The sequence below is a fragment of the Paroedura picta genome, chromosome 2 (genome assembly GCF_049243985.1).
Source record: "Paroedura picta isolate Pp20150507F chromosome 2, Ppicta_v3.0, whole genome shotgun sequence".
NCBI classification, from domain to species: Eukaryota; Metazoa; Chordata; class Lepidosauria; order Squamata; family Gekkonidae; genus Paroedura; species Paroedura picta.
In genome coordinates, this window is record NC_135370.1 from 182,341,613 (window position 1) to 182,367,608 (window position 25,996).

The window sequence follows — 25,996 nt, forward strand, 5'->3', positions numbered from 1 at the left end:
TGGGAATTTTCTTAACATAATCCAGAAGATGGTTCTGCAGTTTTCACCACACCATGGAATGTGCATCAGTTGGCCTAACCCGTTGGCAGGGATAGAATCACAAAGTTGATGGAGGGGTGACAGCCCACATAACAGTCTGCGGAATTATAGTTTACATGGCCAGACCCCCATCTTCCTGAACAGCAGACCTAACAGAACTGATTGTTCCACTTGGCTGGGAACTCCTGTATTTTGAAAGGCCTTCAGATGTAGCACATAAAACGTTGCTTTCGGAACACACCTGTGATTGAACACACCTGTGTATTTCCCCAGGGGGAAAGACAGGCCTGGACGTCCTTCAAATTGTCCAGGAAGCATTACTTTAACTCTTCTACTATGGACGGGCATTCTGTGAGAGGCGAACCTAAAGCTACCTACAGCCCCTTGTGGCCTCTCCCCATTTCTAATTCCGGGACAACTAGTGTTTTTTTTACGGCAGTCCCATACCTGCTTCTGTACCAGAAAGTCTGTAACAGGCCATTTAGAATCTAGAGGTAGTAATCAAGTAATGTTCAACAATATTAGAGTTGAATTAGAAATGCTGGTGCTGGAAATATAATGAAGATGGAAAAATGAATGCAGGGTACAACATCAGAAGAGCCCTGCTGGGTCACACCAGGGTCCATCTAGTCCATCATCCCATGTCCTACAGTGGCCAACCAGTTGCCCTGGAAGGCCAACAACAGGCCTTGGAGACAGAGGCCTTCCCCTGATGTTGCCTCCTTGCACTGGGATTCAGAGGTTTACTGCCTTTGAATGTGGAATTTCCTTTAGTCACCATGGCTAGAAGCCACTGGTAGACCTCTCCTCCATGAACCCCATCAAATCATCTCTCCCTGTGGCCATCACTACACCTCTGGCAGCAAATTCCACATTTTTATCACTCTGCATTGAAGTAGGATTTCCTTTTCTCCATCCTGAACCCAGTGCCCATCAGTTTCATTGGATTCCCTCACATTTGAGTATTTTGGGAGAAAAACCTCTGATCCCATATTTTGTTGCTTTAAGCTCTTGGATAATTACCTGAACTATGCAGAGGGGTGCCTGCTAAAAATTCCTTTTAGAAATAGAAAGCTTTACTGAAACAAAATGAGTAATTTCATTGTTGCCATATTTTTATAATCTATCACTGATGTTTACATTTTTTCTCTGATGTATGTTAATAATCAAACAATCAATTTTACTTTGCTGGTTTTGGACCGTATTACTGAATCCGTGTGGACCTTTACTGACCAGAAAGGCAAGTGACAGACCTCGAGTTCACATCTGAAGCAGTCAGTTTTCAGATAGCGGCTTGCGTTTCTAAGCCCTGTATCTGTGTGGCAGATGTGGCACTTACCACAGGATAAAAAAAGAAACATCTACGTATAGATTTGGAAAATCCAGGGATTAACTCCAGCTGTTTAAGAGGCTCAGGGCCAAGACTTCATAGTTCAGCAACCCTAGCATGGTTGTCGTTTGTTTATAAGCCGACCCAAAACGAAGAATGGATACAAACATGTTGGTAAAAAAAAGAAATCCAAATTCCTTTGCATGAGACACAGTAAGAGGCAATCTATTTAAAATTACCTAAAAAGGTTCAAGCAAACTCTGCCGGGTGGGGAAACAAGCCAAGTTTTTGTTAGAACAAAACGTTCTGGCTCCCGGAGGAATACGGGGCAAGGCTTTTGAACGCTCTGAGTGCAATATGCTGAGAGTTCCTGACACTTACTATCGACTCGGTATGAAAAGACGGCCAGAAATTATTTGTTCTCGAGAGGCTTTAAGGAGTCTGGGCCTCCGGCCTCCCCACTCACCTGCAAAGCTGCGAACATCATCATCTCCTCTTCCGTGCACTCTATTTCTTCCAAAAGAATGGCCCATTTGGACTGTTCGTAGAGCTGGTTGATTCGGATTGCGTCGTACTGTGGGGACACAATCCAAGCAAATGGGTACAGCGTCCCACCTAAGGAAGAATCCCATCTATGCCCATTTGCAATGGGAAAATCACAACGAAAAAGCAATTAAGGACGGGGCGCAATCAAGGCGCAAATCAAGCACACTCCTAATGAAAATACTGTTGTGTCTCTTTAGTACGCTAACAGTAGCAGACCAGCATGGCTGCCGCAGACTAATGTGATTTGATTTATTTGATTAATTGATTTATATGCCGCTGTCTCATGAGCCTCTTGTGGCGCAGAGCGGTAAGGCAGCAGAAATGCTAGCTGAAGCTGTCTGCCCATGAGGCTGGGAGTTCAATCCCAGCAGCCGGCTCAAGGTTGACTCAGCCTTCCATCCTTCCGAGGTCGGTAAAATGAGTACCCAGCTTGCTGGGGGGTAAATGGTCATGACTGGGGAAGGCACTGGCAAACCATCCCGTATTGAGTCTGCCATGAAAACGCTGGAGGGCGTCACCCCAAGGGTCAGACATGACTCGGTGCTTGCACAGGGGATACCTTTACCTTTACCTTACCACTGTCTCGGGGTGGTTAACACCATTTACCAGAATAAAATACACAAATATATATTTTTAAAAAGCATTCAAGGTTAAATTATACAATTTAAATATTTTTGCCTGCTGTCAGTTTTGATCTTAGCAGTTCACTTAATCAACAGGGAACCCGGCGGGAGACCTCTGTCTTACGGGCCCTGTGGAACTTAGGAAGTTCCGACAGGGCCCTGATGTTCTAGGCAGGTGTCAGGGCCAAGAAAACCCTAGCTCTGGTGAACGCCAAATATATTTCTTTAGGGCCGGGGATCCTCAGTTGGTTGGTATTAGTTGACCATAATGGTCTCTAAGGGGACATATTCAGACTTAAGGTCTTGGTAATCACCTTTAAGACCATATATGGTGTGGGCCCAGTGCACTTGAGGGACCGCCTCTCTGTCTATTCCCCCCAAAGAGCCCTACGCTCTTCCACTTCCAACTGGCTGGTGATCCCTGGCCCCAAAGCCAGAGCTTTCTCTGTCCTGGCCCCCACCTGGTGGAATGAACTCCCAAAACAGATCAGGACCCTGCAGCAGCTAGCTCAGTTCTGCAGGGCCCGCAAAAGGGAGCTCTTCCGCCAGGCATTTGGTTGAGGTCAACTGAATCAACACCTACTGGCCCACCCAGAAAATCCCTCCCCATGAACTGATCCCCACACCAACCCACCTATGGGATCACAGCTGACAAAGTTGTCACCACTGGTGTTGAAAGAAAGAAAGAAAGAAAGAAAGAAAGAAAGAAAGAAAGAAAGAAAGAAAGAAAGAAAGAAAAGAAAGAAAGAAAGAAAGAAAGAAAGAAAGAAAGAAAGAAAGAAAGAAAGAAAGAAAGAAAGAAAGAAAGAAAGAAAGAAAGAAAGAAAGAAAGAAAGAAAGAAAGAAAGAAAGAAAGAAAGAAAGAAAGAAAGAAATTGAATTCTGGAAGGGAGGGGGGGGAGGGAGGAAGGAAGGAGGGTGGTCTCTCAGGGTCCAGGCTATGTAAGACCTTGAAGGTAAGTACCAAAACCTTGAACTAGATCTAGCTGACTCCACTGAGATTTGCAGGCATCCTTGTATACCTTAGGATTCAGATCGAAGAAGCTGTAGTACTTGAACCGGAGAAGTAAGGCTTCGTTCTCTTTGACCTCTTGCTCCATCAGTGACCTCGAAGAGTCCAACCACCTGCCAATCATTTGCACATTAGTCATTGTAAGGCAACAAAAGCTGGGAGATACATTTTGAACAATACAAAGGAATAAAAACCTACCCTTGGTTGATCTTGGCCTTATCCAGAAGCGTCTGTGGCTTATACATTTTTGCCAGGATTTCGGGAGAGGTGATTGGTTGGCTAACAGCGAGAATCCCAGGATTCCCTTCCGATAAGGCACTGTCTCCAAACCATGCAGAAGTGGGTGATAAAGGGCTCCCATCGTGAGAATCGTAAGTTGGCGTCATGGTTTTGCTATAAAGTCCTGGGCTTGAATAAATGCTTCCTGATGGGTTAGAAGAATAAATGCATCTCGTTAATGCTATATATTTGGATTCATCTAGCACAGAACAAGGATTACCTGAGGGCCACACAACAAATCAAAACTGTTACAAGGACAAATTTTAAAATTTCATGGCGGCAACCTGCATTCCTCATCTCAGACTCCCCTTTGCCCATGTAATGTCTGAGAAGAGGCCGGTGTTTCCAGATGACCGCTGGCATTCATGGGTTTTCCATATAGCTAAGAAGATCTGCAAGCCACAACTTCACATACTACATAACCGACAGGGACGGAGAAGCACAGGCAACTTGAAATCCTGCAGGCCACACAGCTGATGTAATACCCAAACCAACTCTTTGTGAGTTTTAACGACACCGGATAATAAGTAATTAACCAACGGAAAAGTAGTCTTGGAAACTTTGCTCCCATACCTTGGTAGCAGTTTCTAAATTGTCCAGATCACTGCAGGTTCTCGTAAGGGGGTAGGGGTGGGAGGTGGCAAAGCAGCTGAGAATATCTTGTGTCATCAAATTTTTCAGTTTCATGGGTTAGTGAGGAAAAAGGAAAGCAGCCACAGAAAAGTTACAGGAGACGCGGAGTTCTGTTTGAGAGGCTCACCTTTCACGGGTCCGATGTAAAGAACATCAGAGCCTACGAAGACAGAAAGAAAGGGGGAAAGTGGAGACAAAGAAAGAGATTGAAGTAAGTAACAAGAGGTGAAATACAGGTAAAGAGAAGGTAATCAAGGGTGAAGTCCAGGACATCGCATGCGCAAATCCTTCACATGGCGCATTGCATGCATTCCTTCCTCTAAGTGCCCAGTGAAGCAGCCGCCTGCGAGCTGAGTAGCGACTGGCAGGAGATGGGGAGATAAAAGTATGTCCTGAAGGGTGATTGTCCCCAGATGATGATGTCATATTTGGCGCAACTTGGAAGCGCCATCATCACCCTGGAATGAGCCTCTAGCACTTGCCTCAAAACCCTAGGGAGCTTCTGGGTGAGTACGGACCTATCCCAGCCGGGGAAAGAAAAGTTCATTTCAAGTCAGGGTTGTTATTTTTTTTTTTTAATAGACTGTTAGGAAGAACACTGCAAGAAAAGGGCAGAAAACCACAGAACAGGAGGAGGAAAAGGGTTTTTTTATTTTAAAAAGTCTGATTTATTCATCTGAAATCTTGGCTCCCATTCCTTGGTCACAGATTCTACAGCAGGGATGGGCAAACTGTGGCCCTCCAGATGTCCATGGAGTACAACTCCCATGAGCCCCTGCTGGCAGGGGCTCATGGGAATTGTACTCCATGGACATCTGGAGGGCCACAGTTTGTCAACTCACTGCAGGTACTAACAGATGCTTATTTCTAAAGGCGGCACCATATTTCATTGAAAGGAAGATGACCTTTTACCACCTTTGGGAGGGGCCTTTGAGAAAGGGGGGCACTCCACTTTATAGACCTGCCTACTGCTGTTATGCGGAGATACAAGTGTGTCTGTAGGGGGTGATACAAAAGGCGATACACATGGAGGTGAAGGGTACTGTCCTTGTTAAACTTGTTCACCAACATAGAGGAGTGGCGCTGAAAATAAGTTTAGAGGAAAGAACAGAAGAACTGGGTGGACGTGCTGACTTGGGAAACCGCAGTAGATGTTTTGTTGTTTGAAGATTTTCAGTAGTGACTGGAGACCTAGTTGAAGGAGAGAATATAGCTGCACTGGAGGGAGGTTGGACCAGATGACTCCAATGGTTCTTTCCAACTCCGAGACGGAATAAATAAAACGTGGTTACGTCCACAGGAATAAACAGCTTTAAAAAGAGATTAGCTATCCATGGAGGAGAGATCTATTGAAGGCTACGAGTCATGGTGAACGAGGGGGATCTTCTCCATTCAGAGGCACTAATCCTGTTCTGTGTCACTGCGGGAAGTATTGAAACCGAACTCTCTGAGGCATGGAGAGGGCATGCAGGGGCCGGTCCCAAGGAAAGCCCAGCGGAGCAGCGTCTAGCGGATCATTTTACCCACACAAACATGAGTGGTGACTTAATGCCCCAACCCTCTTTCCTGTCCAGTCTGTCTCCTCTTAAAATGCCAGCCAGCCGCTTTCACTGGCAGCAGGAGGTGTCATGAACTTTTGAAAGACTTCCGGGCTGAATATAGTCTGACTTTTGATTTTGGCTGTTACCTGATAACCCAGTAAGCAAAGGCACAGACCTTACGTCCTAAGAAATCTGCCCCCTTGAAGTCGGTAGGGCAGAGTGCAGCAGCCAACCTGCCTATCCTCAAAGAGTGTGTGTGTGTGTGTGTGTGTGTGTGTGGAATGAGAACAACTGGGAGGAGCTTGCAGTATGTTCATGGATATGCTTTTGTTTCCTGTATCTTGCATCTTTTCCCCGCTACCCTTTGTCCTTTTCTCGTCCGCTGAGAAAAAAGACAAGGAAGGGGAGACTGGGACTCTCAGTGGCTACCAGACATGATGGATATACAGAGGTTCTGGGCCTCTACGTATCAGTTGATGGGGAGCATGGATGCACAACAACTATCATAGTCATCCTCCTTATGGAGTCTGGTTGGCCACAGTGTGGACACAGTGCTGGACTAGATGGGCTTTTGGAATCATAGAGTTGGAAGTGTCCACAGAGGCCATCTAGCCCACCCCCTGCTCAGTGCAGGATCAGCCTCAAGCAGGCAGGAGAGGGATCTGTCCAGCCGCTGCTTGAAGACCGCCAGTGAAGGGGAGCTCCCCACCTCCTTAGGCAGCCCCTTCCATGCTGAACTAGATCCATAGAATCCTAGAGTGGGAAGGGGCTACACAGGCCACCCAGTCCCACCCCCTGCTCAAGGCAGGATCAGCCTCAAGCATCCAGGAGAAGGATCTGTCCAGCCGCTGCTTGAAGACGGCCAGTGTGGGGGAGCTCCTCACCTCCTTAGGCAGCCCCTTCCATGCTGAACTAGATCCATAGAATCCTAGAGTGGGAAGGGGCCATCCAGGCCATCTAGTCCCACCCCCTGCTCTGGGCAGGATCAGCCTCAAGCATCCAGGAGAAGGATCTGTCCAGCTGCTTGAAGACGGCCAGTGAGGGGGAGCTCCCCACCTCCTTAGGCAGCCCCTTCCACTGCTGAACTAGACTCCTAGAATCCTAGAGTGGGAAGGGGCCATGCAGGCCATCTAGTCCCACCCCCTGCTCAGTGCAGGGTCAGCCTCCAGCATCCAGGAGAAGGATCTGTCCAGCCGCTGCTTGAAGACGGCCAGTGAGGGGGAGCTCCCCACCTCCTTAGGCAGCCCCTTCCACTGCTGAACTAGACTCCTAGAATCCTAGAGTGGGAAGGGGCCATGCAGGCCATCTAGTCCCACCCCCTGCTCAGTGCAGGATCAGCCTCCAGCATCCAGGAGAAGGATCTGTCCAGCCGCTGCTTGAAGACCGCCAGTGAGGGGGAGCTCCCCACCTCCTTTGGCAGCCCCTTCCACTGCTGAACTAGACTCCTAGAATCCTAGAGTGGGAAGGGGCCATGCAGGCCATCTAGTCCCACCCCCTGCTCAGTGCAGGATCAGCCTCAAGCATCCAGAAGAAGGATCTCTCCAGATGCTACTTGGAGACCACCAGAGTTCAATCCCAGTAGCCAGCTCAAGGTTGACTCAGCCTTCCATCCTTCCGAGGTCGGTAAAATGAGTACCCAGCTGGGGGGGGGGGGTAAACGTTAATGACTGGGGAAGGCACTGGCAAACCACCCCGTATTGAGTCTGCCAAGAAAACGCTAGAGGGCATCACCCCAAGGGTCAGACATGACTCGGTGCTTGCACAGGAGATACCTTTACCTTTACCTTTAGCCTATATCTTCTGGGTAGATTCAAGTGGGTCGCCATGTTGGTCTGAAGTAGCACAACACAAATAGAGTCCAATAGCACCTTTAATAGCAGGCACTCGAAAGCTCACGCCTTGAATAAATATTGGTCGGTCTTAAAGGTGCTATCGGACTCAATTTTTGTGGTCTATCTTCTGGGGAATCTGTTGGGGGGTGTCTTCCCGTCAACAGCTACCCCCTCAAATCTGCACGGAGAGTGAATGACAGCCACCACATGACAAGGAGCCACGTTGGCGACAAGATGCCTTAAATAAAAAAAGAAAGAAACCACAGTGTGCTCCCTGTTTTCACTTTTCCACCAGAAGGCCAAGCAACTCGCAAACTTTTATCCGCAAAAAACCAAGGCGATGATCAAAGCGTGAGAAGCGAGCAACACAAACAGCCTTCAAATACATGGCTGGGATATGTTTTTTTGGGTCTCTTGGCTGAACTTCCAGAAACGCAGGCTGCTTGGGCTTCCGCACAGTGTGTGGCTCCCCCTCGTCCAAATGGACGCTTCTTAAAATAGTTCATGGGAGCCGAAGACCCATGTTGTCTTTGCAGCGAGCTGCTTATGACCTTTTGCTATGCGTGTCCGGCGAGATTCATTTTTGGAATAGTTGTTCTCGCCACCATCCCACATGACATTAAGAAAAACCGACGGGAAGACAGAATGTTTCTTCCAGAGGGGCAGGACGGGGGATCCTCAGGGGACCGATTTAGATCCCTCTGTTTATTTGTGTCTTGCTTCTCTCAAGAGCACCTATTTCAACATATCCCGAGCGAAGCCGGTGTGGAGGGATTTTAGGAAAACTCCACATTTCTCACGGCTCTCTAGCCCTGAAAGACTATTCCAACAGTAATACCACCATTAAGCCCTTCTTAAACAAAGAATAATGTTCTGTTTGCTATAGGGAATCCAGGGGGTTTACTGAGAGCCAAAGCAGAAATTCTGAGTTCTTATACATATCAACTGAGATAAGGCCACGATGTTTCTTATCAGCTTAATTAGGGGATGTCCTGGTTTGCGACAGAGACCTTACCAAGGCTGCAATTTATAACACACACCGACACAATAACTAAGAAGTATTATTGAATTTATTACCCGCCACTCCCAAACCAGCTCGTGGCGGGTTAGGTAAAGGTATCCCCTGTAAGCACCAGGTCATGTCTGACCCTTGGGGTGACGCCCTCCAGCGTTTTCATGGCAGACTCAATACGGGGTGGTTTGCCAGTGCCTTCCCCAGTCATGACCGTTTACCCCCCAGCAGCAAGCTGGGTACTCATTTTACCGACCTCGGAAGGATGGAAGGCTGAGTCAACCTTGGGTTATAAATATCCAATTAAATACCCCATTAAAACCCCATTAAAATGGACACAAAATAACATGAAATGCAATAAACCAGACAACATGGCGGAACACCCACCCCCATCCGCCCCTACCTCTAGAGAAGGGGAAGGAGGAACAAGATAACCCAAGTTGCTGCTTGACACCAGCCCCCCCCCCATTGATCTTCCCCACTGCCTGAGCCTCACCCATAGACCTGGCGGAAGAGCTCCATTTTGCAGGCCCTGCAGAACGCCGGAAGCTCCCCCAGAGCCCGCAGCTCACTCAGGAGCTCATTCCACCAGGTTGGGGCCATGATTGAAAAGGCCCTGGCCCTGGTTGAGGCCAGGCGTGCTTCTTTGGGACTGGGAAAAAAGCCCTAAAACAACAACAAAAATCGACATTAGCCAAACAAAGATCATATTTTTCACTATGTTTACTGGCCAGTCAAGAGAGCAGTTGGGTAGAAGATACAGATGAGTGTCCCTTGGCAAAATATGCCTTCCCAGTCCAATCAGATGATTTTCATGAGATGTTTGCTGTTTATGTTCAGTCTATGAAACGACACAGTGCCAAGAGAAGTCATTTCTGATCAATCCTAAACATTCCTGGCTGATCCGAAGCAACCCCCGAGGACAAAGACATTCATACCGGAAAGGCAAGGCTGGCATGGGATTTTTTCTAAAATGTTGGTGACCACCAGGAACAAATACGGTGGGGGAGGGAGAGGGCGAAATAATGAGATAAACAACAAAATCGAAACTGAAGTTTCCAAAAAGGCGGACGCGAAATGTGTCCTCGTTTCACTTAAGATACAAATTTATTATCGCAGCTCTGCCAATACCCCTAGCACCCTAGGGATCCACACGGGTGAAAATAAAATGTGTATTTATTTAAAGGTAAAGGTATCCCCTGTGCAAGCACCGGGTCATGTCTGACCCTTGGGGTGACGCCCTCTAGCGTTTTCATGGCAGACTCAATACGGGGTGGTTTGCCAGTGCCTTCCCCAGTCATTACCGTTTACCCCCCAGCAAGCTGGGTCCTCATTTTACCGACCTCGGAAGGATGGAAGGCTGAGACAACCTTGAGCTACTGGGATTGAACTCCCAGCCTCACAGGCAGAGCTTTCAGACTGCATGTCTGCTGCCTTACCACTCTGCGCCACAAGAGGCTTGTGTATTTATTTAGGAGTGGCTATTTTACACACCTATTCTAAACCTTCGCTTTATATGGGAGGGCACTGCCCACTACGAAGGGGGCCAATGAGGCTGGGCACCTCTTAGGACATCTGCCCGATCTGCTCTTGGGCAGGCAGGGAAGCTTCTGTTTTAAGGGACCACTTTCCTGCTGTGAGAACTGCAGAATCTGCAGCAGGACTCAGACCAGCGCCTTGAGGACGGGCATCTGACGGCCACACGGCCCGAAGGACAAGGACAGCTGGAATCCAGCCGCCACCAGCAAAGCCCTCCAGAATTCCAAGGAAGCCAGCTGCTTTGTCAGAGCCATCTTGCAGTCCACACTGAGGCCACAAGGGAGCCAACCCGCTGAGCACTGTTGATGCACACGGCCTCTGTTTATTTCCGTGGACTAAATGGAGGAGCAGCACTTAATCGTTTTCAGCCAAGCTAGCAAACAAGATGTTTAAATTAAAAATCCACCTCTAAGATACTCCTGTGCATTCCCACCTCCCGTTTTTTAGCAGTTCCTCGGTGGAACAGGCTTCCTCGGGAGGTGGTGGGTTCTCCTCCTTTGGAAGCTTTTAAGCAGAGGTTAGACAATCATCGGACAAAAATGCTGATTTTACGAACTTAGGCAGATTTGGGGGGGGGGCAGGAAGGGATGTGCCAAGGTTTGTCTCTTGTGGCCCTTCCTTGCATGGCCAGGGAATTGCTGATCGCCATGGTGGGATGGTAGGTAGATTTCCTCCAGGCCAGGCTGGATTCTGGCAATTTTGGTGGAGGGATCACTTGAGCATGAACCTGGGGTCACTGTGGATGGACATGTAGCTGTCTAGTACCTGTCCACCCACTGTGCAGGGGCTGGATTAGATGACCCTGGAGGTCCCCTGGAGGTATGATGTCAGTGGTTCTCAACCTGGGGGTTGGGACACCTTTGGGGGTCAAATGACCCTTTCACAGGGGTCGCAGCAGGGCAAGCAGCTTGGCCTGGAGTGGGCCCCAGACACACAACAGCCTTGTGGGGTAGATCGAGAGAGAGCGTTCATCTGTCAGGAGCAGCGGGAAAGAGCGAAATCGGCCTGGTGGGACAAGAGTCAGAACTGAACTGAGAAACCCAGGGGGAAAAACAACCTATATACAATCATGAGCAATGGATCTTCACACCATTGGTCAGTTTTAGTTTAATTTCTGTGAAAGAACACTGGCCTAATGTTATGGTTGGGGGTCACCACAACAGGAGGAACTGGATTAAAGGGTCGCAGGAATAGGAAGGTTGAGAACCACTGTTCTAAGTCAATGGCTTCAGATGCTGCGTAGGACTCCCCTGCTGGTCAACCTCTTCTTCCCCGACACGTTGCTTAACTTCTGAACACGGCACAGCGAGTCCCATGCTGAACTCCTCAAACTGTGTAAGGAAATGGGCCAAGGACTACATCCTTAAAGCTAAGACGCATTCCATAACTTAGAAGAAAAAAAAGCCCCAGTAAGCATCTAATTGGCCTCTCATTCGGGGAGGGGGAGGCATTCTTACAAAGCAATTTGCTGGCTTATTTCTAATTCTGGGTCTTGTGGAAGAACGCCAAGGGCGAGGGAGGATGGACTGCAAGCAGAGATTGCTTGGCTGCTCCCTTCCCTAAACAACAGCTGATCTGATCTTTTAAACACACTGATGCAGAATGCGCCCAAGCATCTGAGAAGTGAGGGATAGGGAAGAGCTAAGGCTCTGCTCGCTCCGTGTTGAGAAATCCTAATCCCTGGTTATCCGCACACTTTAAGATAAAGTGAGGACTTGACTTGAGGAGGTCAAAGAATCCCAGGAATTAGCATGCCATCGACAGAACCGGGAGCACAAACCAGGAGCAAGGGCATCGCCTGACAAGGATGGAGAGCTTGCTCCCTGACACTTAAAAGGTTCTTGTCCTTGCCGTTTGCATGGGGTAGCAGTGCAACGCTCTTTCAAAAAATTAATTTGTCTCGTTCTCCTTCTCAGGGCTGCAGCTGTTTTGCAAATTTAACAAAGTCCCCGCATGACAATTTCTTTTTCTTTTACAACAACAGACGGAATTTTTTTCACATTTTAAGGTTTGCATTCTCCATAACGGCCCCATCCTGAAACAAGCACAGGGCGCCCAGCAACCAGAACTGGGTGGCCACAACGCTTGTAAGAGCCAATTACGCAATTCCGCAAACTGCACAGAAGGCAGACCTGTAAATAATCTACCACCCTGCTTCAGAACACATTTTTGGCTCCGTTTTCAGGGGCGGACGAGTAGCTTCTTCCCCCTTTTCCAATTACCGGCACTGGATATTGGGAGTGTACGCGATTTTGACATAAATGATGGCACCAGAATTGAGGCAGGTAAAAAAGTTCATAGCCTTAAATTTTAATTAGAGGAAAAGAAAAGACAGATCTCTGGCAGGGAACGCTTTTTAAAAGAAGGTCCTGATTTTTATTCAGCAAAGCCTGAATGGAGGGTGAATGGAGCTTTCCCATAGGCCTCTGCGCTTCTTTCTGCAGTCCCTATATTATGTTTTATTTATTTAGAACAAGGGTTCCCCCCGCACGGTGTCATTGGATAACATGGTGATAACATGCTTTAGGATGCTTTGGGCTGATCCTGCGTTGAGCAGGGGGTTGGACTAGAAGAAGAAGAAGAAGAAGAGTTGGTTCTTATATGCCGCTTTTCCCTACCCGAAGGAGGCTCAAAGCGGCTTCTATTCGCCTTCCCATTCCTCTCCCCACAACAGACACCCTGTGGGGTGGGTGAGGCTGAGAGAGCCCTGGTATCACTGCCTGGTCAGAACAGTTTTATCAGTGCCGTGGCGAGCCCAAGGTCACCCAGCTGGCTGCATGTGGGGGAGTGCAGAATCGAACCCGGCATGCCAGATTAGAAGTCCGCACTCCTAAACACTATACCAAACTAGATGGCCTGTATGGCCCCTTCCCACTCTATGATTCTATGATTCTGAGCAGGGGGTTGGACTAGATGGCCTGTATGGCCCCTTCCCACTCTAGGATTCTGTGATTCTGATTCTGAGCAGGGGGTTGGACTAGATGGCCTGTATGGCCCCTTCCAACTCTAGGATTCTGTGATTCTGATTCTGAGCAGGGGGTTGGACTAGATGGCCTGTATGGCCCCTTCCCACTCTAGGATTCTGTGATTCTGATTCTGAGCAGGGGGTTGGACTAGATGGCCTGTATGGCCCCTTCCCACTCTAGGATTCTGTGATTCTGATTCTGAGCAGGGGGTTGGACTAGATGGCCTGTATGGCCCCTTCCAACTCTAGGATTCTGTGATTCTGTGGTGTCTGCTGAGATCTGGTGCCCACGCATGTTTTAGGAAGTGGGTGGGGCCAAGTAAGGCTTTTGTCTGGCAAGGATTCTGATTGGCTATAAAAGGTTCTGACAATTACCTTTGCAGGGCCTGCAAAAGGGAGCTCTTCTGCCAGGCATTTGGTTGAGACCGAGTGAAACCAGCAACATCTACAGGGCCCCTGCTCCCCTCCCTCCCAGAAACCCACTCATGCGTTCTGCCTCTGGGCCTGTTTGCACTGTTATAGTCCGCTACCTCTGTCAGTTATTAATGCTAATACTATTATTCCTGTAGTTATTCACATGAAAAAAACTAATTTCCACGCACTGCTTTCTACATACTATGTAAACTGCCCTGAGCCTCAGGAGAAGCTGGTATATAAATTAAATCAAATCTAAACAAACAAACAAATCTGCCCTGACAGAAGCTCTCACCACAATACAGGAATCTAAGTGTGTTGTTGAAATTATGTCGTGGCAATCCTCTTGTGGTTGGCTCCGCCTTCTGTGACCGCCATTTTGTGCCTGCCATGCCCTGTCAGGATTCCAAATATGCTCACAGTCTCAAATAGGTTGGGGACGCCTGATTTAGAAAATGCTCGAGTTGGCTCATAGGTAACAAAATTTAGGCAGTAAAACACACTTATTATAAAATAACCTAACCCAGCAGATGCTGGGGACAGAGGGGACTCTGTGGGGATAACAGAAGCAGCAGCAGTGATGGTTTCTATATGCCCAACTGCATCTGTGTAGGCTGAAAGGGGGCCAAAGAGGGATCATACCCGTCTCCTTTTTCCATCAGTGGCCTCTGCACTGGTGTAAGGAGGATGGGCAACTTCATCCCCCCCTCGTCCGCTTTACTGCAGCCCCATGATGTTAGGAACGATCTTCATAACTTTATTCCAGGGGTAGTCAAACTGCGGCCCTCCAGATGTCCATGGACTACAATTCCCAGGAGCCCCCTGCCAGCAAACGCTGGCAGGGGCTCCTGGGAATTGTAGTCCATGGACATCTGGAGGGCCGCAGTTTGACTACCCCTGCTTTATTCATTGATTATAATTAGATTGACAGGAGTGCAGGAGTGGAGAGGATTGCGGGGGTGACCACAGGGTACCACCTGTGCAGGCTTTTTATTATATTTTTTAAAAATACAAACCACTGTTTAAAGTTCAGGGTCTAGTACTGACTTCACAAAGCAGAGGTCAAGGACATTCTTTGGCACCAGGCAGCGTCTGCCTTGCCCGTCGTGAGTTTCTGGAGACCAAATTGCTACCTTTGGATGGCTGTGCATGAACATGAGTACTTTGGCTGGCCAGGCTGTGCGGGGAAGGGAGTGTTCCAGAGGTGAGCTGTTCCATACCCTTCATTACGCTGCCAGAGCTCTTAAAACATTTCTCAGAGGCTCATGCAGGAGTACTTGGGATGGAACGTCCTGATAGCTATACCAGGGGCTGCTTCTTGAAGCGTTTTTAGATCAGCATCAAGCAGCAGACTAAAACACAGGGACAAGTTCCTAAGATCGAGAGAGAGAAATCAACAAGAAATGCACCCAGGGTTGTCCCAACAGGAACTTCATCTTACGTGACGTCGTAGGGCATGAAATAATCTGGCAATCGACAGTCCCTCAGAAGTATTTCTGAAATAGCACAAAACGGTTGTGAAGTCCCATCGGCTGTGAGCGTGGCAGTCACTTGCAGCTGCCCAAAACAAGCATCCGATATGAAGATGTATTGTAATTTGTATGTCCCTTTTTAATTTTAATGGGGTTTTATTGGGGGTTTTCATTGAGGCCGATTGAGACCCACTACGAGCCGGTCTCGGGAGGGGCAGCAAATAAAAATCAAAGTAATAACAATAGTAATAATCTGTAAACCATTCCACGGGAGCGGTAAGAAAAAAAGAGTAAGGCCTAAGTGGAAGGAGAAAGAATCATAGAATCACAGAATCATAGAGTTGGAAGGGGCCATACAGGCCATCTAGTCCAACCCCCTGCTCAACGCAGGATCAGCCCAAAACATTCTAAAGCATCCAAGAAAAGTGTGTATCCAACCTTTGCTTGAAGACTGCCAGTGAGGGGGAGCTCACCACCTCCTTAGGCAGCCTATTCCACTGCTGAACTACTCTGACTGTGAAAATTTCCCCCCCTGATATCTAGCCGATATCGTTGTACTTGAAGTTTAAACCCATTACTGCATGTGTTCTCTCCTCTGCAGCCAACAGAAACAGCATCCTGCCCTCCTCCAAGTGACAACCTTTCAAATACTTAAAGAGGGCTATCATGTCCCCTCTCAACCTCCTTTTCTCCAGGCTGAACATTCCCAAGTCCCTCAACCTATCTTCATAGGGCTTGGTCCCTTGGCCCAGATCATCTTCGTCGCTCTCCTCTGTACCCTTTCAATTTTATCGATATCCTTCTTCCCCTCCGAATGTCAGTCCGGGGCCAAGGGGCCAATTGGGAGCCGATTGGCCCCTTGGCCCATCCCTAACACTCTGGCCTTGCTTGGGGGGCGGGCGCCGGAGGCTTTGGCACGGCCAAAGGAGCAGGCCTGCAAGTGATTAGGCAGAAGTAGTTTGTTAGCCTTGTTTAGAGAGATATTTTGGGCCCTAAGATAACGTGCCACACTTTGTGCAACCATCTCCAGCCTCTGTAAAAAAAACAACCGAATGTCTATCTGAAGACGTTTCATCCAGGCTACACAAAGTAAGTTCTTGAGAAGATATAAACTGGGTTATCAGGGTTACCTTGATGCCATATCCTGGCAAATTCATTACTATTCGTAATTTTAAATTAAACATCTATTACGTACAAGCTTCCTTATGAATATCCAATCAGCTATGTTACAGCTCACCGTCTCTCTCAGTCCAAGGAAGAGCTACTCAAGATCAGGAGGAGACAAACCCTTTGGCTAAAATTACTGTTGGGCCTAATTTACTTATGTTTTCCCCCTCAATATATATGGGCAATCCAGAGGATCAGGGACAATGGAGCAACTCCTGTCCAGTCTGTCTCCTCTACTTTGAGGATAGGCAGGTTGGCTGCTGCAGTCTGCCCTACCGACTTCAAGGGGGCAGATTTCCTAGGACGTAAGGTCTGTGCCTTTGCTTACTGGGTTATCAGGTAACAGCCAAAATCAAAAGTCAGACTATATTCAGCCCGGAAGTCTTTCAAAAGTTCATGACACCTCCTGCTGCCAGCGAAAGCGGCTGGCTGGCATTTTAAGAGGAGACAGACTGGACAGGAAAGAGGGTTGGGGCATTAAGTCACCAGTCATGTTTGTGTGGGTAAAACGATCCGCTAGACGCTGCTCCGCTGGGCTTTCCTTGGGACCGGCCCCTGCATGCCCTCTCCATGCCTCAGAGAGTTCGGTTTCAATACTTCCCGCAGTGACGCTGAAGGGGACGCGGTTCCTTCTCCAGCCGGTACACAGTGACCCACAAGTAAATTTAGGATGCGGTCGGCAGGACGGGAGACACAGAGTCTACAGTTTATCAAAGAACCCTGAGCGTGTTCCCGATGGAGTTGTGCGTACCAGACATTGCCATGACTCAGTTCCCCACAGTGGTGGCAAGCGCCTGGTGGAACACCACCACTATGTCAACACGATGTCACATCCGGTGAAATCGGTGACTAATAAAATGGCAATTTTAATTTAAATGCACTGGTTGACTTTGACATTCATCTGGACCTGATCCAGGAATCTTAACCTGGTGGGTATTAATGCCCATCCGCCAGCTGCTCTCAAGGTTAGAGGAAGCTTGTAAATAGGCTTGTGTGATTCGGCCACTTCGGCGGACGTTCCCTCCGGGTGCAGCCAGCGCCGCGCTGTGGGGGGTGGGGAGGGAGGTGCCGGCAGTGGCGTGACAGCGGGCGCAACCACGCAGGCGTGGAACTCCGCGCCTGCGTGGTTGCGCCCGCTGTCACGCCGCTGCCGGCACCGCCCTCCCCCCCCGCGGCACGGCGCTGGCTGCACCCGGAGGGAACGTCCGCCGAAGTGGCCGAATCGCACAAGCCTAATTGTAAACTCCTGGGTGTGGAAACTTTCCGGGTGGAATCCGTCTCTTCTTCCCTCTCCGTCGTCATTCCTCTCTCCGGATCTTCAAATATAACTGGAGAATGATCCTTAGCAGCTTCTCGGGGGACCCATAGTAGGAATTTGATTAATTTATTATTTATTTAAGATAAAGAATATAGGGCAAAAGAAGAAGGGGACGACAGAGAATGAGGTGGCTGGATGGAGTCACTGAAGCAGTCGGTGCAAACTTAAATGGACTCCGGGGAATGGTAGAGGACAGGAAGGCCTGGAGGATCATTGTCCATGGGGTCGCGATGGGTCGGACACGACTTCGCACATAACAACAACAACAAAAAGAATATAGAATCGTAGAGTGGGAAAGGACCATAGAGGCCCTCTAGTCCAACCCCTTAGCTCAAGGTGGGATCAGCCTAAAACAGGGGTGACCAAACTGTGGCATGGCCAATTGGCAGGGGCTCATGGGAATTGTAGTCTGTGGACTTCTGGAGAGCCACAGCTTGGCTACCCCTGGCCTAAAGCATCCGTGATAAGCATAAACTCAGTTTTCTCCTGAACGTTTCAGGACCCAAGGAGGGTTTCCCATTAGTGAACTCCTTCCTTTCCTTACTTGTTGCTTCCTTGAAAAACTAAAATAAAACCAGGCTTTAAATAAATTCTCTTGCTGTTTTTGTTTGTTACTGTTATGCACCCTGAGCGCCATTTGGTGGTTTTATAAAAATGTGAGAAATGAATGAATGAATGAAAATAAACAAATAATACAAACATCGCTACTAGTAATATGATTAATATATATTAAGCGAAGGACAGCCAGGGTGATGTAGTGGTCAGAGAGTGGTCAGAGGGTCAGACAAGAACCTGGGAGACCCAGATTGAAATCTCCTTTCTGCCCTGGCCATTTGCTAGAAGACCTTCCACCAGTTACACATTCTCAGCCTCACCTACCTCACTGGGTTGTTGTGAGAATAAACTGGAGAAGAGAAGAACAATGTGAATAATACATAGCAGTCATCATACTGGGTGGGAATGAACCCCACAAGTTTTTATTGCTATTTATTGTATTCATGTTTTAACTATTGTTTTAATTCCAGTAAGCTGTCTTATTGTGGTAAGGGTAGGTAAAAATTGAAAGAAAGAAGAAGAGCTGGTTTTTATACACCACTTTTCACTGTCCAAAGGAAGTGGATCAGAATCACTTTCCCTTCCTCTTCCCAGAACAGACACCCTGCGAGGTAGGTAAGGCTGAGAAAGCGCTGAGAGAGACTGCTCAGTCAGAAGAGGTTTATCAATGCTGTGATGTGACCAGGCGAAGGTCACCCAGCTGGCTGCATGTGGAGGAGCGGGGAATCTGGCTTGCCAGATTAGAAGCTGCCGCTCCTAACCACTACACCACACTGGGAGGGAGGGAGGGAGGGAGGGAGGGAGGGAGGGAGGGAGGAAGGAAGGAAGGAAGGAAGGAAGGAAGGAAGGAAGGAAGGAAGGAAGGAAGGAAGGAAGGAAGGAAGGAAGGAAGGAAGATGATTATCAGCAACTTCCGCTAATGAATTGTGCATTTTTTCAAAATGTACAGAACTTGTGCAAATTTCTTTCTTTCAGTCCTAGACCCATCCCAGTCAGGTTTCCAGGTAGAAACAGCGCTAGTCGCCCGGACAGATGACCTCTGTTGCCAGTTGGACCAAGGTGGGTCGGCGCTGCTTGTATTATTATGCCTTTCTGCAGCATTTGACGCAGTCGACCATGAGTTTCTAGCTCATCGCCTCACCAACGGCAGAATTTGGGGGAGAGCCCTTCAGTGGCTGACAGAGGGTAGCAAACAGAGGGTAGCACTAGGAGAGAGATCTTCAAGCCGCCACTAACTCACGTGGGGAATTCTGCAAGGAGCGGTCCTCTCTCCAATCCTCTTTAACATCTTCATGAGCCCTCTTGCCCAAATGGTACGGAAGTCTGGGCTGGGTTGTCACCAATATACGGACGACACCCAGTTCTTCCTCCTGATGGATGGCTGTCCTGATTCTCCACCAAAAACATTAGCCAGCTGCCTGGAAGCAGTGACGAAGTGGCTCAAACAGAGTCGTCCAAAGCTCAATCATTCAAAGACGGAGATCCTGTGGCTGGGCACGAAGGGTTCAAGCAAGCGCACCGCCCCAACCTGGACGGAGTGCAGCCACAACGGACTCACTCTGCCAGGAACCTGGGCATGATCCTGGATGCTTCTTTCTCCATGGAGGCCCAGGTCACAACAGTAGTGTGGCTGGCCTTCTACCACCTTCCCCAAGCCAAACTACTAGTGCCCTACTTGACCCCAGAACACCTGGCCACAGTAATCCATGCAATGGTCACCCACCTCCAGGCTAGACTTCTACAACTCGCTCTACGCAGGTCTGCTTTATACTTTGATCCAGATACTTCAACTGGTCCAGAATGTGGCAGCCAGGGTCCTCACAGCAACACCATGGAGGTCCCACATCTGGCCCATCCTCCAACAGATGCACTGGTTACCAGTCAAATTCCAGATCAGGTTCAAGGTCTTGGTAATTACCTTCAAGGCCATATGCAGACTGGGCCCAGTATATCTGAGAGACTGCATCTCCGTCTACACCCCTCAAAGAGCCCTCCACCACCTCCAACCACCTAGTGATCCCTGGCTCCAAGGACATTCACTTGACCTCAAGCCTTTTCTGTCCAGGCCCCCACCTGGAGAGCAGGCGCCTGACGGAACTAAAACAGCTCTGCAGGGCCTGCAAAAGGGAGTTCCTCCACCAGGCACTTGGTTGAGGTCGACCAAAACTAAACAACACCTACAGGGCCCCCAATCCTCCCTCCCTGCGACAGATCTGACCAATCATGGGCCTGTTAGATTGTTCACTTTTAGAATGTTATTCTCGGTTTATTGTTAGCTTTATATATTATAAGCAGTCAGTTTAATGTATTGTTGTTACGTTCTAAGTGAACCACCCTTAGGGGAGGGCAATATACAAATGTAATAGAACACGTGAGTAAGTGAATGAATTAATGAATGAATCCCATTCCCTCCACCAAACCATCTTCTTATTCCAATAAAGCAAAAAAGGTAGGACTCTCACCTGATCCGGGGGTAATTAATGGTCCTTCCAGCTCAAGCGCTTCATCTTCATACTGGTCATCGAGCTTTTTCTTTTTCTTCTTGGTGGGATCTCTGGGCTTCCTTAAGAGAGAGAGCTCTTCTGGATGTCTGATGTCTAGGGAAGCAAAACGAGGACGTCACATTAAAATAATAGTTTTCTGTTCTGTCGACATCAACAAACTGTAGCCCCTGGTCCACTTTTCGCTTGACCAAATTAGTAATGATCATATGCACACAAAACAACAGTATATTAAAGAGCAGGGGTAGTCAACCTGTGGTCCTCCAGATGTTCATGGACTACAATTCCCATGAGCCCCTGCCAGCAAATGCTGGCAGGGGCCCATGGGAATTGTAGTCCATGAACATCTGGAGGACCACAGGTTGACTACCCCCAGCTATGGAGTGTTTGTAGTACACGTCATAAAAAGTAACCAAGAAACATCTTTAAACCATATACATTCCACAAGGCAAGCATAGATACGTGAGGAATTCCATTTAGATGCCTCAGTGCAGAGACTCTTGTTTCAAAATCATCATAGACATGACTAGTTGTACGTCTGGAAATCAAACGGACAGTGTGATTCTGAACCCCCACTTAATGCTAAACCCCAGAAAATAGCAGTGTCGTTCAGGCAAGAATACAGGAAGAGCCTTGCTGAATCAGACCACAGACCTGTCGAGTCCAGCATTTTCTTCTTCTCACAGCGGCCACCCAGCCGTCTCTAGGAAGCCCACAAAGAGGCCGACGGCTACAGCATCCTCCCACCCATGCTCCCCAACAATGCATTTAAGGGGACAGGCTGCCTCTGGTTCTGGAAAAAGTAGATATCCATCGTGACTAGAAGACACTGACAGCCCTTCCACTATGAATTGGGCCGCACTTTTCGAGTTGGCAGCCATCACTGCCTCCTGTGGCAATGAGTTCCACAATTTAACAATGCACTTTGTGAAGAAATACTTCCTCGTGTCTGTCCTGAATCTCCCAACCTTCAGCTTCAGTGGATGGCCCCACGTTCTATTGGGGAGGGGGGAAGAGAAGAGCTGGTTACTTATACCCCACTTTTCACTTCCCAAAGCAGTCCCAACCCTTTCGCTTCCTCTCCACACAACACCCAGTGAGATAGGTGGGGCTGAGAGAGCGCTAACTCCCATTGTGCAGGGGGTTGAACTAGATGATCCCTAGAGGTCCCTCCCAACTCTGATTCTACGAAAACTGCTTTGCACAAGCAGCCCTAAGAGAACTGAGGCTAGCCCAAGAACACCCAAGTGGCTGCACGTGGAGGGGTGGGGAATCAAAACCTAGTTCTCCGGATTAGAGTCCATCACGCTTAACAGGCTTCTTCCTGTCACTCTGCACCATGAATAATTTTATCCATCATGTCTCCCCATTCCTTGCCTTTCCCTAAGCTTACGCGCATCTCGGATCACTTTGACAAAGGGAATTTTGGTGAAATTGACATAGCTGATGAAAGAATCCTTGGCTCTTTAAAAGCTTATTTATTTTATTTATTTATATTTATATACCACCCTCCCCAAAGTCTTATACTTTGAAACTCTTGTTGGTCCCTGAGACGTTACTGGACTTGAATCTAGCTGATCATTTCATTTGTTCTTCTCCACACCTTGTCAAGTTCTGGAATGTCCCCTTTCAGAATGGAGTTTTATTCTCTGCTCCTGTTCTAATTAAGGCCAGCATGGAAACTGGCTTTTTCATAGCAGAGGTGCACTGGGTCGACCTTTTCATTGAGCTACCATCCCAAAATTCCTCTCTTGGTCTGGTGCTGCCTGCTTGGATCCCATCACTGTACATTTGAAGTTGGGATTTTTTGCCCCAATATGCATCCCATTACATTTGCTTCCATGGAATCTCATTTGCCATTTTAATGCCTATCCCCCCCTATTTCCAGTATTGCAGATTGAGTTCTGGCACTCTACAGACCAAAGCTTGTGAACCACAACTTGTTAGATAAAAGGTTTTCTAGAAGAAGAAAAGTTGGTTCTTATATGCCTCTTTTCTCGACCCGAAGGAGTCTCAAAGCAGCTTCCAGTCGCCTTCCCTTCCTCTCCCCACAACAGACCCCCTGTGAGGGAGGGGAGGCTGAGAGAGCCCTGAGATTCCTGCTCAGTCAGAACAGCTCTATCAGTGCTGTGGTGAGCCCAAGGTCACCCAGCTGGCTGCATGTGGAGGAGTGAGGACTCAAACCCGGCTCGCCAGATTAGAAGTCCACACTCCTAACCACCGCACCAAGCTGGCTCTCACAAGGCTGTTGTTTTTGCTAGTTGGCTATGGAGAAATCCAGGAATCCACCAGGAGGAGAAATGGCTTCACTTTCTGCTAATTTTTCACAGCATTAGATACTTGCCAGACCACAAATCACTCATAATGAATAACTTCCTTTCCATTATCTTGCAGGGCATTCATCTCCCGTTACAAGTTCATCTGCAAAGACCACTTTTTCATGCTGGATGGCTTCTGATCTGCCAGACCTGGATCTGTTGGGCTACCAGTTAATCTCCTTTCCCACTCTGACTACGCCAATCGCTGTCCTATCATTCCAGAACACTGACGTAGCAGTAAAACACATTTACGTCCATTGTTTTATCCTGGAATTGTCAGAATGGGGTTTGCAGCAGCTATAATATTACATGATATTACGTAAACAGGCGGGGTGAAATGGAAGAGGAACACGCTGGAGAGGTTACAAAGCTCTCCCTCAGGTATGAAATCATTCTAGGAGAAAAAGAGCAAAGAGCTCAGCTCCAAAGCTGAACTCCTTAAGGAGCCAGGAAGCAAACAGAGAGAGGAAGTTTAAGAGTTGAGTCCTGCTTCCCTGAGCAACTGTCGGGACTCACCCATTCTAAGTTGACCTCCTCCTCAGAGACAGAACAAATCATGCTAAGTTTTTATGAGCCTCTCTTTATATTATTTTTCAGGAGAACAAGGGCATTTGGGTTGCCACATATCTTTCCAAGAAACAACAACAGGAGCAGGAGCAGGAAGAGGAGGAGGAGGAGGAGAAGACCAAAGCTTGTGAACCAAAACTTGTTAGATAAAAGGTTTTATGGTTCTAGAAGAAGAAAAGTTGGTTCTTATATGCCGCTTTTCTCTACCTGAAGGAGGCTCAAAGCGGCTTACAGTCGCCTTCCCTTTCCTCTCCCCACAACGGACACCCTGTGAGGTGGGTGAGGCTGAGAGAGCCCTGAGATTACTGAAGAAGAAGAAGAGTTGGTTCTTATATGCCGCTTTTCCCTACCCGAAGGAGGCTCAAAGGGGCTTCCATTCGCCTTTCCTTTCCTCTCCCCACAACAGACAACCTGTGGGGTGGGTGAGGCTGAGAGAGCCCTGAGATTACTGAAGAAGGAGAGTTGGTTCTTATATGCCGCTTTTCCCTACCCGAAGGAGGCTCAAAGCGGCTTACAGTCGCCTTCCCATTCCTCTCCCCACAACAGACACCTTGTGGGGTGGGTGAGGCTGAGAGAGCCCTGAGATTCCTGCTCGGTCAGAACAGTTTTATCAGTGCCGTGGCGAGCCCAAGGTCACCCAGCTGGCTGCATATGGAGGAGTGCAGAATCGAACCTGGCAAGCAAGCAACTGGACTTTAGGAATTACACCCGTGGGAGTTGCAACCTAAGAGACAAACACAAACTCAGCACTGTTGCAATCCATGCCGCTCCATTATGCCTGCTCGTATTTTGATGGACAAGCCGACATGCTCCTGGTACGGAATCCTATTGGCTGCAGAAGGAATTAATACTGGTTGACTTCCAGTGCTAGCAAGCACGGCTGCAAAATCACTGCCGGTTCATACTCATCTTAAAGAAATGCTTGTGAGGGGAGCTTCTGTACCAGTTTGTCTCGCAGCAGATAAAGAGGCAGTGTGTCCCAGCACACGGGCAGCCTGGAAGACCAGAGCTTCGCTCTCTTTCGGCCAAGCCTACCTCAAAGGGTCACTGAGGCAATGAAATGGGGAAAAGAACCACATATGTTGCCCTGAGCTATGAGTGCAAGGAAGAAGCTATCAATGCCAGGGTTCATTCACAAAGGTAAAAGTAAGTTAAAGTTAAAGGTATCCCCTGTGCAAGCACCGTGTCATGCCTGACCCTTGGGGTGACGCCCTCCAGCGTTTTCATGGCAGACTCAATACGGGGTGGTTTGCCAGTACCTTCCCCAGTCATTACCATTTACCCCCCAGCAAGCTGGGTACATATTTTACCGACCTCAGAAGGATGGAAGGCTGAGTCAACCTTGAGCCGGCTGCTGGGATCGAACTCCCAGCCTCATGGGCAGAGCTTTCAGACTGCATGTCTGCTGCCTTACCACTCTGTGCCACAAGAAGGCATATCTCAGACACTTATGAGCATGCTCCTTTGTTCTGTAGGTCGCCTTAAACAATTAACAGATCTGGGAAAGTGTAGACATGAGACCAGTTTGCCACAATGAGGGGCGCTGCTGAGATGCAAAATGTAATATATCAATTATGGCGACAATGCCAAGCAAGAGAACCCTGGTTTCACTGAGAAGAATAAATATTTCAGCCTAGCATTTTGGGACTCTGGCATTTTGGAGTCTGGAAAGAATCCATTGCTTGTAAATTTAAGATTGCTATCAACACTATAGGGAACCTGGCAAACTTAACTTCAACCCAACTGGGGGTCCTGACCAACTAACCCCCGACAACTGTGGTGAAGCAATTCTCCAAATCGTCCTAGCTTGTCCTGCCCCTTGGCAACCTTCTAACTAGAAATAGAGGTGAGAAAACAAACAGCAGTGAGGTCCAACATATCATGAACCACATCTTCCCTGAGTGACAGCTCGCAACTGTTTTATTTGCTTGACCTTCTGAAGCCTGGCGCCCATGCCACTGGTCAAAACAAGCCACGGTAAACTTGAGCACAACAGCGCCCGGGGTACATGTTTCCGAAAGGCGTCACGGAAGCTGCCCTGTTCAGTCATCAGAATCTGACCTGCCATGTCCGTCTAAAAGGATTAAGAGCTCTTAGCAGAGTATGGGCTTACGGCTGCCGCTTGGTCTCTCTTGCCAAGAAGCCCGGTATATGATTCTTTTTCCTTGAGAGGAAAGCAGGAGTCTCCCACAATAAGCTGCCATGTTTCAAAGAACCAAAATGCCGGAAGAGCCCTTAGCATCTTTAAGAACTGACCTCCGTGTCAGGCATGAATAAAGACATAAAAGTGCCACCTGGTTTGCTATGAACATTTATGATCATGGAAAATACCT

General features: G+C 48.3%; 1 protein-coding gene across 7 annotated transcripts in view; it reads right to left on the minus strand.

The window, feature by feature from the left end:
• Positions 1 to 25,996, minus strand: part of FERMT2 (FERM domain containing kindlin 2) — a 126,259-nt gene that overhangs the window by 40,541 nt on the left and 59,722 nt on the right. For 5 of the 7 annotated variants that reach the window (XM_077324072.1, XM_077324066.1, XM_077324067.1 and 2 more), the window contains 5 exons: positions 20,740 to 20,874; positions 4,590 to 4,622; positions 3,749 to 3,974; positions 3,561 to 3,663; positions 1,836 to 1,943 (listed from right to left, as the gene is read on the minus strand). In XM_077324072.1, coding sequence (XP_077180187.1) covers positions 1,836 to 1,943; positions 3,561 to 3,663; positions 3,749 to 3,974; positions 4,590 to 4,622; positions 20,740 to 20,874 — 605 coding nt within the window. The remainder of the gene's footprint in view (positions 1 to 1,835; positions 1,944 to 3,560; positions 3,664 to 3,748; positions 3,975 to 4,589; positions 4,623 to 20,739; positions 20,875 to 25,996) is intronic. The other 2 variants (XM_077324068.1, XM_077324069.1) reach the window with 1 other exon arrangement.